This window comes from Perca flavescens, chromosome 9, assembly GCF_004354835.1.
Source record: "Perca flavescens isolate YP-PL-M2 chromosome 9, PFLA_1.0, whole genome shotgun sequence".
Taxonomy (NCBI): Eukaryota; Metazoa; Chordata; class Actinopteri; order Perciformes; family Percidae; genus Perca; species Perca flavescens.
In genome coordinates, this window is record NC_041339.1 from 36,567,067 (window position 1) to 36,579,566 (window position 12,500).

General features: G+C 42.8%; 1 protein-coding gene across 4 annotated transcripts in view; it reads right to left on the reverse strand.

The window, feature by feature from the left end:
* Positions 1–12,500, reverse strand: part of frem1b (Fras1 related extracellular matrix 1b) — a 153,288-nt gene that overhangs the window by 21,979 nt on the left and 118,809 nt on the right. For all 4 annotated transcript variants that reach the window (XM_028588545.1, XM_028588544.1, XM_028588542.1 and 1 more), the window contains one exon: positions 2,726–3,146. In XM_028588545.1, the coding sequence (XP_028444346.1) occupies positions 2,726–3,146 (421 nt within the window). The remainder of the gene's footprint in view (positions 1–2,725; positions 3,147–12,500) is intronic.

Genomic DNA, 12,500 nt, shown 5'->3' on the forward strand with positions numbered 1-12,500 from the left:
ATTACCTGCAGGCCTATAGGTAACATGCATTACCTGCAGGCCTAGGTAACATGCATTACCTGCAGGCCTAGGTAACATGCATTACCTGCAGGCCTATAGGTAACATACATTACCTGCAGGCCTATAGGTAACACGCATTACCTGCAGGCCTATAGGTAACATGCATTACCTGCAGGCCTATAGGTAACTACATTACCTGCAGGCCTATAGGTAACATGCATTACCTGCAGGCCTAAGTAACATACATTACCTGCAGGCCTATAGGTAACATACATTACCTGCAGGCCTATAGGTAACATGCATTACCTGCAGGCCTATAGGTAACATGCATTACCTGCAGGCCTATAGGTAACATACATTACCTGCAGGCCTATAGGTAACATACATTACCTGCAGGCCTATAGGTAACATACATTACCTGCAGGCCTATAGGTAACATACATTACCTGCAGGCCTATAGGTAACATGCATTACCTGCAGGCCTATAGGTAACATCCATTACCTGCAGGCCTATAGGTAACATACATTACCTGCAGGCCTATAGGTAACATGCATTACCTGCAGGCCTATAGGTAACATCCATTACCTGCAGGCCTATAGGTAACATCCATTACCTGCAGGCCTATAGGTAACATGCATTACCTGCAGGCCTATAGGTAACATGCATTACCTGCAGGCCTATAGGTAACATACATTACCTGCAGGCCTATAGGTAACATGCATTACCTGCAGGCCTATAAGTAACATACATTACCCATAGGCCTATAGGTAACATACATTACCTGCAGGCCTATAGGTAACATACATTACCTGCAGGCCTATAGGTAACATGCATTACCTGCAGGCCTATAGGTAACATACATTACCTGCAGGCCTATAGGTAACACGCATTACCTGCAGGCCTATAGGTAACATGCATTACCTGCAGGCCTATAGGTAACATGCATTACCTGCAGGCCTATAGGTAACATGCATTACCTGCAGGCCTATAGGTAACATGCATTACCTGCAGGCCTATAGGTAACATACATTACCTGCAGGCCTATAGGTAACATACATTACCTGCAGGCCTATAGGTAACATACATTACCTGCAGGCCTATAGGTAACATCCGTTACCTGCAGGCCTAAGTAACATACATTACATGCAGGCCTATAGGTAACATACATTACCTGCAGGCCTATAGGTAACATGCATTACCTGCAGGCCTATAGGTAACATGCATTACCTGCAGGCCTATAGGTAACATGCATTACCTGCAGGCCTATAGGTAACATACATTACCTGCAGGCCTATAGGTAACATACATTACCTGCAGGCCTATAGGTAACATACATTACCTGCAGGCCTATAGGTAACATCCGTTACCTGCAGGCCTATAGGTAACATACATTACCTGCAGGCCTATAGGTAACATGCGTTACCTGCAGGCCTATAGGTAACATCCATTACCTGCAGGCCTAGGCCATTTCATTGCGTTATTCCTAGATCTTCTCACACTCAAAACACACATTAATCAATTTAGGGTAGGTTAGAAGAATCGCTGCTTTCCACATACTAAGCAGCCCAGGAATGCTTCGCACTCTTTGGGCGCACTGCAGCGTCATTTTTTTATTTAATCTCCGGCTCCGTCCTGCCCATTAGTTACCCTTTATCTTGTATAAAGGGTATAAAGTATTTACCCTGTGTGTATTAGTATTAGTATTAGTCTGTTTTCTCTTTTTTTGCTGTTTTCTGCCTTTTTTTCGGTCTGTTTTCTGTCTATTTTCTGTCTTTATTTCTCTTTTTTCGGTCTGTTTTCTGTCAGTTTTCCGTCTGTTATTGGACAGTTTTTTAGTGAGTTTTTTCCACGTTGAAAAAAACGGTAGTTACCCTTATATCCAGTGACGGACTGGGAACAAAAAACAGCCCTGGCATTTCCACCCACCAGCGGGGGGGGGTCGGAGATAGGACTTTTGACGCACGGAAAGAACACGCACTTTTGATAGCCCCAGTGATGGTGAACGTAAACTCCCATGCTATAAACAACTGCACCAAAACATAGACTTATAAAACCAAACTTACTGTAGCTACACTCCCTCCTGCAGCATTGGTCTCCATCTCTTATATTTCTCTCTTCTTTTTCTCTGCCCCCCCCCGTCGCTTGATGCCTCGCTTAATTTTTTTGTCAACGACTTCCAACCACCACACTAGACCATAGACACATAAAGACGCAGACGCGTCTACTCGGCATGGTCAAACCATGCACGTTTACGTTTTAAAAACATCTGATCTGAATAAGTAATTTTGCTACAAAACAATACAGACTGATGTAGAAGTTCATGACTGTAGAGGGTAACCAGGGTAACCATGACTGTGATATTGAGAGACGCATATGTGGTATAAATACAAATCAGATCACATAACTAGTAAGTGTGAAGGATTTAGATACATTTGGCTATCGTTTAGCAAACTAACTTTGTTATTAATGCTTGAAAGGGGGCCGAGAGAAATTATATGGGCCGCAGTTTACAATTAAGTGACCGCGTGGCTGTGACAATCATGCGGCACTCTGATTGGCCGGCCGGCCCAAACGGCCCATGAGGGCCCGCAGCCCCTCTGGCATCTGCCCAAATGCCAGATTACCAGTCCGTCACTGCTTATATCTTGTATTGAAGTATTTTCCCCTGTGTGTATTAGTACTTTTACTGCAGGTAAAAGCATCTGAATACTTCTTCCGACCCACCTGTATGTTGAAGACAGCCGGCTCGTCTCTCAGCTGCCCAAACTCCAGGTATCCTCTGTTGTTCCCGTCCGTCGGCAGGAAGTAGAACCTGTCGATGTCGGCCGGGCTGGCCCGGTCGTGCCGGTAAGCCAGCTTCATCTCGTCCACGTCCGCTTGCGTGAACGCCAGCGGCGGAGTCAGCGGGACTCCTCCCAGCAGCAGTCGGCCGTGGCGCGGCGGCTGCGTGACCACGAAGCTCAGGTTGGCCGCGGCCGTGTCCGGGTCGGTGAGCTGCAGCTCGGCGCCGGTGACGGTCTTCGTGGCGCCGTCCTGCAGCCGGAGACCAGCGTTGTGATGCAACGTCGGCGGGATGCGGTCGCCGTGCTCGATGGCGAAGCGGAGCACGCCGCTGCGGGACGAGTCGCCGTTTGTGACGACGAAACTGGGAAGACAAAAGACGTTTAGTTGGAAACAGATTCAATCAGATGGTCCGATACCACGTCAAGCAGTTCCAAACTAGAGATGGTCCGAAATTAACACTCGCCAAGCGAACAAATGTTCTGTTTGGTGAGTAAATCTAAGACCATATCCGCCACATGGAGGGTGCATGTTTTCTGTCAGTTGTTTTTTCAGTTTTTCTGTCAGTTTTTCTGTCAGTTTTTCTGTCAGTTTTCTGTCAGTTATCAGTCAGTTTTTTCGTGTCACTTTTCTGTCAGTTTTTCTGTCAGTTTTCTGTCACTTTTTCTGTCACTTTTCCCTCAGTTTTCTGTCAGTTTCCTCTCAGTTTTCAGTCAGTTTTTCTGTCACTTTTCTGTCAGTTTTTCTGTCACTTTTCTGTCACTTTTTTTGTCACTTTTCTGTCAGTTTTCAGTCAGTTTTTTTTTCACTTTTCTGTCAGTTTTCCCTCAGTTTCCTCTCAGTTTTCAGTCAGTTTTTTTTGTCACTTTTCTGTCAGTTTTCTGTCACTTTTCTGTCAGTTTTTCTGTCACTTTTCTGTCACTTTTTCTGTCACTTTTTCTGTCAATTTTCTCTGTTTTCTGTCAGTTTTCTCTCAGTTTTCTGTCAGTTTTCTTTTTCTGTCACTTTTCTGTCAGTTTTTTTCACTTTTCTCAGTTTTCAGTCAGTTTTCTGTCAGATTTTTTGTCACTTTTCTGTCACTTTTTCTGTCACTTTTCTCTTAGTTTTCTGTCCCGTGTTGCGATGCAAGGTGGGCAGGATGCGGTCACCGTGCTTTCGATGGCGGCGGAGCACGCCCGCTCAGACGGTCGCCGTTTCAAAAGACGTTTAGTTGGAAACAGATTCAATCAGATGGTCCGATACCACGTCAAGCAGTTCCAAACTAGAGATGGTCCGAATTAACACTCGCCAAGCGAACAAATGTTCTGTTTGGTGAGTAAATCTAAGACCATATCCGCCACATGGAGGGTGCATGTTTTCTGTCAGTTGTTTTTCAGTTTTTCTGTCAGTTTTTCTGTCAGTTTTTCTGTCAGTTTTCTGTCAGTTATCAGTCAGTTTTTTCGTGTCACTTTTCTGTCAGTTTTTCTGTCAGTTTTCTGTCACTTTTTCTGTCACTTTTCCCTCAGTTTTCTGTCAGTTTCCTCTCAGTTTTCAGTCAGTTTTTCTGTCACTTTTCTGTCAGTTTTTCTGTCACTTTTCTGTCACTTTTTTTGTCACTTTTCTGTCAGTTTTCAGTCAGTTTTTTTTGTCACTTTTCTGTCAGTTTTCCCTCAGTTTCCTCTCAGTTTTCAGTCAGTTTTTTTGTCACTTTTCTGTCAGTTTTTCTGTCACTTTTCTGTCAGTTTTTCTGTCACTTTTCTGTCACTTTTTCTGTCACTTTTCCCTCAGTTTTCTGTCAGTTTCCTCTCAGTTTTCAGTCAGTTTTTCTGTCACTTTTCTGTCAGTTTTTCTGTCACTTTTCTGTCAGTTTTTCTGTCACTTTTCTGTCACTTTTTCTGTCAATTTTCTCTGTTTTCTGTCAGTTTTCTCTCAGTTTTCTGTCAGTTTTCTCTCAGTTTTCTGTCACTTTTCTGTCAGTTTTTTTGTCACTTTTCTCAGTTTTCAGTCAGTTTTCTGTCAGATTTTTTGTCACTTTTCTGTCACTTTTTCTGTCACTTTTCTCTTAGTTTTCTGTCCCGTGTTGCGATGCAAGGTGGGCAGGATGCGGTCACCGTGCTCGATGGCGAAGCGGAGCACGCCGCTGCGGGACGAGTCGCCGTTTGTGACGACGAAACTGGGAAGACAAAAGACGTTTAGTTGGAAACAGATTCAATCAGATGGTCCGATACCACGTCAAGCAGTTCCAAACTAGAGATGGTCCGAAATTAACACTCGCCAAGCGAACAAATGTTCTGTTTGGTGAGTAAATCTAAGACCATATCCGCCACATGGAGGGTGCATGTTTTCTGTCAGTTGTTTTTTCAGTTTTTCTGTCAGTTTTTCTGTCAGTTTTCTGTCAGTTATCAGTCAGTTTTTTCGTGTCACTTTTCTGTCAGTTTTTCTGTCAGTTTTCTGTCACTTTTTCTGTCACTTTTCCCTCAGTTTTCTGTCAGTTTCCTCTCAGTTTTCAGTCAGTTTTTCTGTCACTTTTCTGTCAGTTTTTCTGTCACTTTTCTGTCACTTTTTTTGTCACTTTTCTGTCACTTTTCAGTCAGTTTTTTTGTCACTTTTCTGTCAGTTTTCCCTCAGTTTCCTCTCAGTTTTCAGTCAGTTTTTTTTTTTGTCACTTTTCTGTCAGTTTTTCTGTCACTTTTCTGTCAGTTTTTCTGTCACTTTTCTGTCACTTTTTCTGTCACTTTTCCCTCAGTTTTCTGTCAGTTTCCTCTCAGTTTTCAGTCAGTTTTTCTGTCACTTTTCTGTCAGTTTTTCTGTCACTTTTCTGTCACTTTTTTTGTCACTTTTCTGTCAGTTTTCAGTCAGTTTTTTTTGTCACTTTTCTGTCAGTTTTCCCTCAGTTTCCTCTCAGTTTTCAGTCAGTTTTTTTGTCACTTTTCTGTCAGTTTTTCTGTCACTTTTCTGTCAGTTTTTCTGTCACTTTTCTGTCACTTTTTCTGTCAATTTTCTCTGTTTTCTGTCAGTTTTCTCTCAGTTTTCTGTCAGTTTTCTGTCAGTTTTCTGTCACTTTTCTGTCACTTTTCTGTCAGTTTTTTTGTCACTTTTCTCAGTTTTCAGTCAGTTTTCTGTCAGATTTTTTGTCACTTTTCTGTCACTTTTTCTGTCACTTTTCTCTTAGTTTTCTGTCCCGTGTTGCGATGCAAGGTGGGCAGGATGCGGTCACCGTGCTCGATGGCGAAGCGGAGCACGCCGCTGCGGGACGAGTCGCCGTTTGTGACGACGAAACTGGGAAGACAAAAGACGTTTAGTTGGAAACAGATTCAATCAGATGGTCCGATACCACGTCAAGCAGTTCCAAACTAGAGATGGTCCGAAATTAACACTCGCCAAGCGAACAAATGTTCTGTTTGGTGAGTAAATCTAAGACACTATCCGCCACATGGAGGGTGCATGTTTTCTGTCAGTTGTTTTTTCAGTTTTTCTGTCAGTTTTGCTGTCAGTTTTCCCTCAGTTTTCTGTCAGTTTCCTCAGTTTTCAGTCAGTTTTTCTGTCACTTTTCTGTCAGTTTTTCTGTCACTTTTCTGTCACTTTTTCTGTCACTTTTCTGTCAGTTTTTCAATCAGTTTTTTTGTCACTTTTCTGTCAGTTTTTCTGTTAGTTTTCCCTCAGTTTTCTGTCAGTTTCCTCTCAGTTTTCAGTCAGTTTTTTTGTCACTTTTCTGTCACTTTTTCTGTCACTTTTCTGTCAATTTTCTCTGTTTTCTGTCAGTTTTCTCTCAGTTTTCTCTCAGTTTTCTGTCAGTTTTTCTGTCAGTTTTCTGTCAGTTTTTTTTGTCACTTTTCTCTCAGTTTTCAGTCAGTTTTCTGTCAGATTTTTTGTCACTTTTCTGTCACTTTTTCTGTCACTTTTCTCTTAGTTTTCTGTCCCGTGTTGCGATGCAAGGTGGGCAGGATGCGGTCACCGTGCTCGATGGCGAAGCGGAGCACGCCGCTGCGGGACGAGTCGCCGTTTGTGACGACGAAACTGGGAAGACAAAAGACGTTTAGTTGGAAACAGATTCAATCAGATGGTCCGATACCACGTCAAGCAGTTCCAAACTAGAGATGGTCCGAAATTAACACTCGCCAAGCGAACAAATGTTCTGTTTGGTGAGTAAAACTAAGACACTATCCGCCACATGGAGGGTGCATGTTTTCTGTCAGTTGTTTTTTCAGTTTTTCTGTCAGTTTTGCTGTCAGTTTTCCCTCAGTTTTCTGTCAGTTTCCTCAGTTTTCAGTCAGTTTTTCTGTCACTTTTCTGTCACTTTTTCTGTCACTTTTCTGTCACTTTTTCTGTCACTTTTCTGTCAGTTTTTCAGTCAGTTTTTTTGTCACTTTTCTGTCAGTTTTTCTGTTAGTTTTCCCTCAGTTTTCTGTCAGTTTCCTCTCAGTTTTCAGTCAGTTTTTTTGTCACTTTTCTGTCACTTTTTCTGTCACTTTTTCTGTCAGTTTTCAGTCAGTTTTTTTGTCACTTTTCTGTCACTTTTTCTGTCACTTTTCTGTCAGTTTTTCAGTCAGTTTTTTTGTCACTTTTCTGTCAGTTTTTCAGTCAGTTTTTTTGTCACTTTTCTGTCAGTTTTTCTGTCAGTTTGCCCTCAGTTTTCTGTCAGTTTCCAGTCAGTTTTTTGGTCACTTTTCTGTCAGTTTTTCTGTCACTTTTCTGTCACTTTTCTGTCAATTTTCTCTCAGTTTTGATTAGGAGAATGCACATTAATCAACAGTTCTGTAAATGCGCAAGTGTTAGCCAGTCGGCTAATTTTCAAATGCGGAGGAATTTTCTGTTTGGTGAGTAAATCTAAGACACCATTCGCCACATGGAGGGTGCATGTTTTCAGTCAGTTTTCTGTCAGTTTTCTCTCAGTTTTTTTTTGTCACTTTTCTGTCACTTTTCTGTCACTTTTCTGCCAGAGGTACTGCTTGAAGTGCCCATATTATGAAAAAAAATCCCTTTTTCTGGGATTTGGGGTGTTATTTTGTGTCTCTGGCGCTTCCACACGCATAGAAACTTTGATAAACCCATCCATGGTGTTCTGAGTGAGATGCGGTTTCTGAATGTGTCCTGCATTCAGTCTCCTGGTGAGCTGGTCAACATCTGCAGGGCTTTCTACAGTACTAGCCGAAACGAGGGGGCTAACCATTAGCATGCTAGCTCGTTCTCAACGGCAAAACAATGCTACAACACATACTAGTTCACCATAATCTCCAAAAGAACTACTTCCATGTCTCTGTTCTGCAGGTATTCCACGCTAAATTGGAAGAAGTCTCCCGGCTAATCCTGCCTATACTGACTGAAGTTAGAGAAAAAGCTAGCTAGCTCATGTAGTTCTTACCTAGCTACTGAGCATGTAGTCCTTACCTAGCTACTGAGCATGTAGTCCTTACCTAGCTACTGAACATGTAGTCTTACCTAGCTACCTAGCATGTAGTCCTTACCTAGCTACTGAGCATGTAGTATTACCTAGCTACTGAGCATGTAGTCTTACCTAGCTACTGAGCATGTAGTCTTACCTAGCTACTGAGCATGTAGTCTTACCTAGCTACTGAGCATGTAGTCTTACCTAGCTACTGAGCATGTAGTCCTTACCTAGCTACTGAGCATGTAGTCCTTACCTAGCTACTGAGCATGTAGTCCTTACCTAGCTACTGAACATGTAGTCTTACCTAGCTACTGAGCATGTAGTCCTTACCTAGCTACTGAACATGTAGTCCTTACCTAGCTACTGAACATGTGGTCTTACCTAGCTACTGAGCATGTAGTCTTACCTAGCTACTGAGCATGTAGTCTTACCTAGCTACTGAGCATGTAGTCTTACCTAGCTACTGAGCATGTAGTCTTACCTAGCTACTGAGCATGTAGTCTTACCTACCTACTGAGCATGTAGTCTTACCTAGCTACTGAGCATGTAGTCCTTACCTAGCTACTGAGCATGTAGTCTTACCTAGCTACTGAGCATGTAGTCCTTACCTAGCTACTGAGCATGTAGTCTTACCTAGCTACTGAGCATGTAGCCTTACCTAGCTACTGAGCATGTAGCCTTACCTAGCTACTGAGCATGTAGTCTTACCTACCTACTGAGCATGTAGTCCTTACCTAGCTACTGAGCATGTAGTCCTTACCTAGCTACTGAGCATGTAGTCTTACCTAGCTACTGAGCATGTAGTCCTTACCTAGCTACTGAGCATGTAGTCCTTACCTAGCTACTGAGCATGTAGTCTTACCTAGCTACTGAGCATGTAGTCTTACCTAGCTACTGAGCATGTAGTCTTACCTAGCTACTGAGCATGTAGTCTTACCTAGCTACTGAGCATGTAGTCCTTACCTAGCTACTGAGCATGTAGTCTAGCTACTGAACATGTAGTCTTACCTAGCTACTGAACATGTAGTCTTACCTAGCTACTGAACATGTAGTCCTTACCTAGCTACTGAACATGTAGTCCTTACCTAGCTACTGAGCATGTAGTCCTTACCTAGCTACTGAGCATGTAGTCTTACCTAGCTACTGAGCATGTAGTCCTTACCTAGCTACTGAGCATGTAGTCCTTACCTAGCTACTGAGCATGTAGTCCTTACCTAGCTACTGAGCATGTAGCCTTACCTAGCTACTGAGCATGTAGTCTTACCTACCTACTGAGCATGTAGTCCTTACCTAGCTACTGAGCATGTAGTCCTTACCTAGCTACTGAGCATGTAGTCCTTACCTAGCTACTGAGCATGTAGTCCTTACCTAGCTACTGAGCATGTAGTCCTTACCTAGCTACTGAGCATGTGTAAATCCCAACAAAGATGTTACAGAAGTTGCAAGGTCTCACTCTGTAGCTAAAACAGAGACTTGAACAGTATCAAACAGTAACAAAAATATGTTGTTTTTTGAAAATCAAACCATGCAAACCTATTCTAGTACAACCTCTAAATACAATTATGAACCTGAAAATGAGCAGAATATGGCCACTTTAACTTTAATTTCGAGTATTTATATCAACAAAGTTAGCTGTGACCTCGAGGTGACCCTAGCCAAGGTATTAAGCTCCGGTGTCAACCCCGAGCTCATTCATTTTTCATCTTCTCGCTATGCAGGTCGTCTGCCATCTGTGGCAGAATTAGCATTCGGATTATTGATTATTACTAAACTCGCCGCTTGTAGCCTTGCGATTACGGTCGGAGTTGCGGATTTTGTTTCGCCCTCCAAAGCCTGCGGCCGAGCTGACCCTTTTCAGGGTTAGGGGAGGGTGTATTCGCCGTTCGGCTTCAGGCGAAGCCCCGGACCAACTCGCAGCTTCTATACTCAGTGAGATTGATTTGTGTTGGTGAAGGTAGTGAAGGTAGTGTGTGAAGGACATAGGATGGAGCTTCTGCTTTCTCTCTGATATCATGTAGTCGGACAGGACATATTTAGGTCAATCACTGGTAAAACAAAGATGAATTTTTGCAAAAATATTGAGCAATTAATGTATGAATAAAAATAAAAAAAGTGTCTGATTATGAGAAATTTAAACAGTAATTAATCTTGTGACTCTCTTGACGGCAGATACAGTCATCAATCACTCACAGGAAGGCCCGTTTTCGTGTGTGTGTGTGTGTGTGTGTGTGTGTGTGTGTGTGTGTGTGTGTGTGTGTGTGTGTGTTTTGTCCTCTGTCCTCCTCTCAGCCCTCTGCCAACACAATCTGCCTCTCAGCCCTGCAGCTGACTAACTGCCCCGGGCCTCAGCACATCGGCCATCTTACACACACACACACACACACACACACACACACACACACACACACACAGGCAGGTCCTGGCGTAACATCTGGCTTCGATGTCGGCCATATTTGCCCAGGGACGGCCGTCTGTGGCCGTCTCTCTGGCCGCTGCTGTCGCTGGCCAACGCTGTTGTTATTCTCCAAGTAATGCCCATTCATCATCTGCTGTCACGGCAACACACACACACACACACACACACACACACACACACACACACACACACACACACGTCAAATTATTTGATCTTCTTTGCACTAAAATCAAACTAGAAAGAAAACTAAACAGAACATGAAGGAGTGTTTGGTTTCGCAACAATTTGGTGCACACAGATTATCCAGTTTTTCCTTTCCGAATCGATGTGCAACAAATTTGAATCTCTGAATGAACATTTTTGAATTATTAAAAGAAGCTACACAGACCAGGCACACCGCAGTGTTCAGGCCAGCCAGATAAATCTTTTTTTGTTTTTTTTAAATGCCAAAAATAAAGCCAAATATCCATTGTGTTTCCCTTTTATTCATTCTGAAATTCTTTTTTTTTTTAGTGCTGTGGATTCAATTGATGCTGATGTGAAGAGCAGTTCATGTATATTAGAAACATTAAAGTGTTAAATTGAGAAGGGAATTTGGTGTGTGCTCTCTCTCTCTCTCTCTCTCTCTCTCTCTCTCTCTCTCTCTCTCTCTCTCTCTCTCTCTCTCTCTCTCTCTGTGAATTTTCTATTTTTTTATTTAAAGAGCTTTATTGGCATTGCTTATACTGGCAAAGCAGATAACAAAAACAGAAAGAAATTGACAATAACTGGCACAACATAAACTACAGCATGAACATAACATCTCTCTCTCCCCCCCCTCTCTCCCTCTCTCTCTTTATCTCTCTCTCTCTCTCCCCCCCCTCTCTCCCTCTCTCTCTTTTCTCTCTCTCTCTCTCCCCCCCCCTCTCTCCCTCTCTCTCTCTCTCTCTCTGACCATCCTTCAGACTCTGAGTCTTGGCTGTGATCTGACCGGCTCTTTTGCAGCCAGAGAGCCAGCCGGTTGGGGCAAACGAGGTCTGGGTGACAAACCCGGGGTCTGCACACAGTCCAGGTCACACCCCTCCTCCCCCCTCCTCCTCCTCACCCCCTCCTCCTCCCCCCTTTTAAAAACCTGGCTGCTGCCAAATTGGCTGGAATAGCAGATAAACATACTGCAGCAGAGAAAGCATCTCGTCTCCTGACGCCCTCTCGTCTCGCTGCCCAGTCTTTCTTTCGCCGGCCAAATGTTGTGTGTGATCGTTTTTGGGGGGCTGACAGAAATGTCCTCGTCTCACAATATGTACGCAGATAATTTGCCATTTTATTCTCCTGATGTGTGCACAATTTTCACGCTGAGCTGCAAAATAGCTTCGTTTAACCGAGAGGGCCCGAAAGTCAAACAGCTGCTCGACATCAACACATCACACATGTAATTAAATATGAAGTTATTATGGTTTTTAATGATTTATTTTCTCAATAGGACTTTTATTTTAACCAGGACTGAGATAAATAGGATTTCATTCAAACTTTAAAGAGTAATTTGGGTAATTTGTCCAACCTGGACCTTATTTTCCCATGCATTGGTGTCTCAGTGACTGATGGGAATAACAATCTTGTTCAGCATCAGTCAGCGTCCACTAAAAGTTCTGTTCACACTCTGATTATTTTCTAAGTCTCTGACAACATAATGGGATGGATCTCTACAGAGATAGACCTTTTAGTTAAAGAGTAAGATCCTTTTTAGTTTAACATGAAATACAGCAGAAAAAGTGACAGAAATGTCAGAAAAAAGACAAAAATGTCAGAAATGGTGACAAAAAAGCCAAAAATAGTGACAAAAAGGCCAGAAAAAGTGATAAAAAATGCCAGAAATAGTGACAAAAACATCAGAAGAAGTGACAAAAACAGTAAAGAAATGACAAAAAGGCCAGAAATAACAACAAAAATGCCAGAAA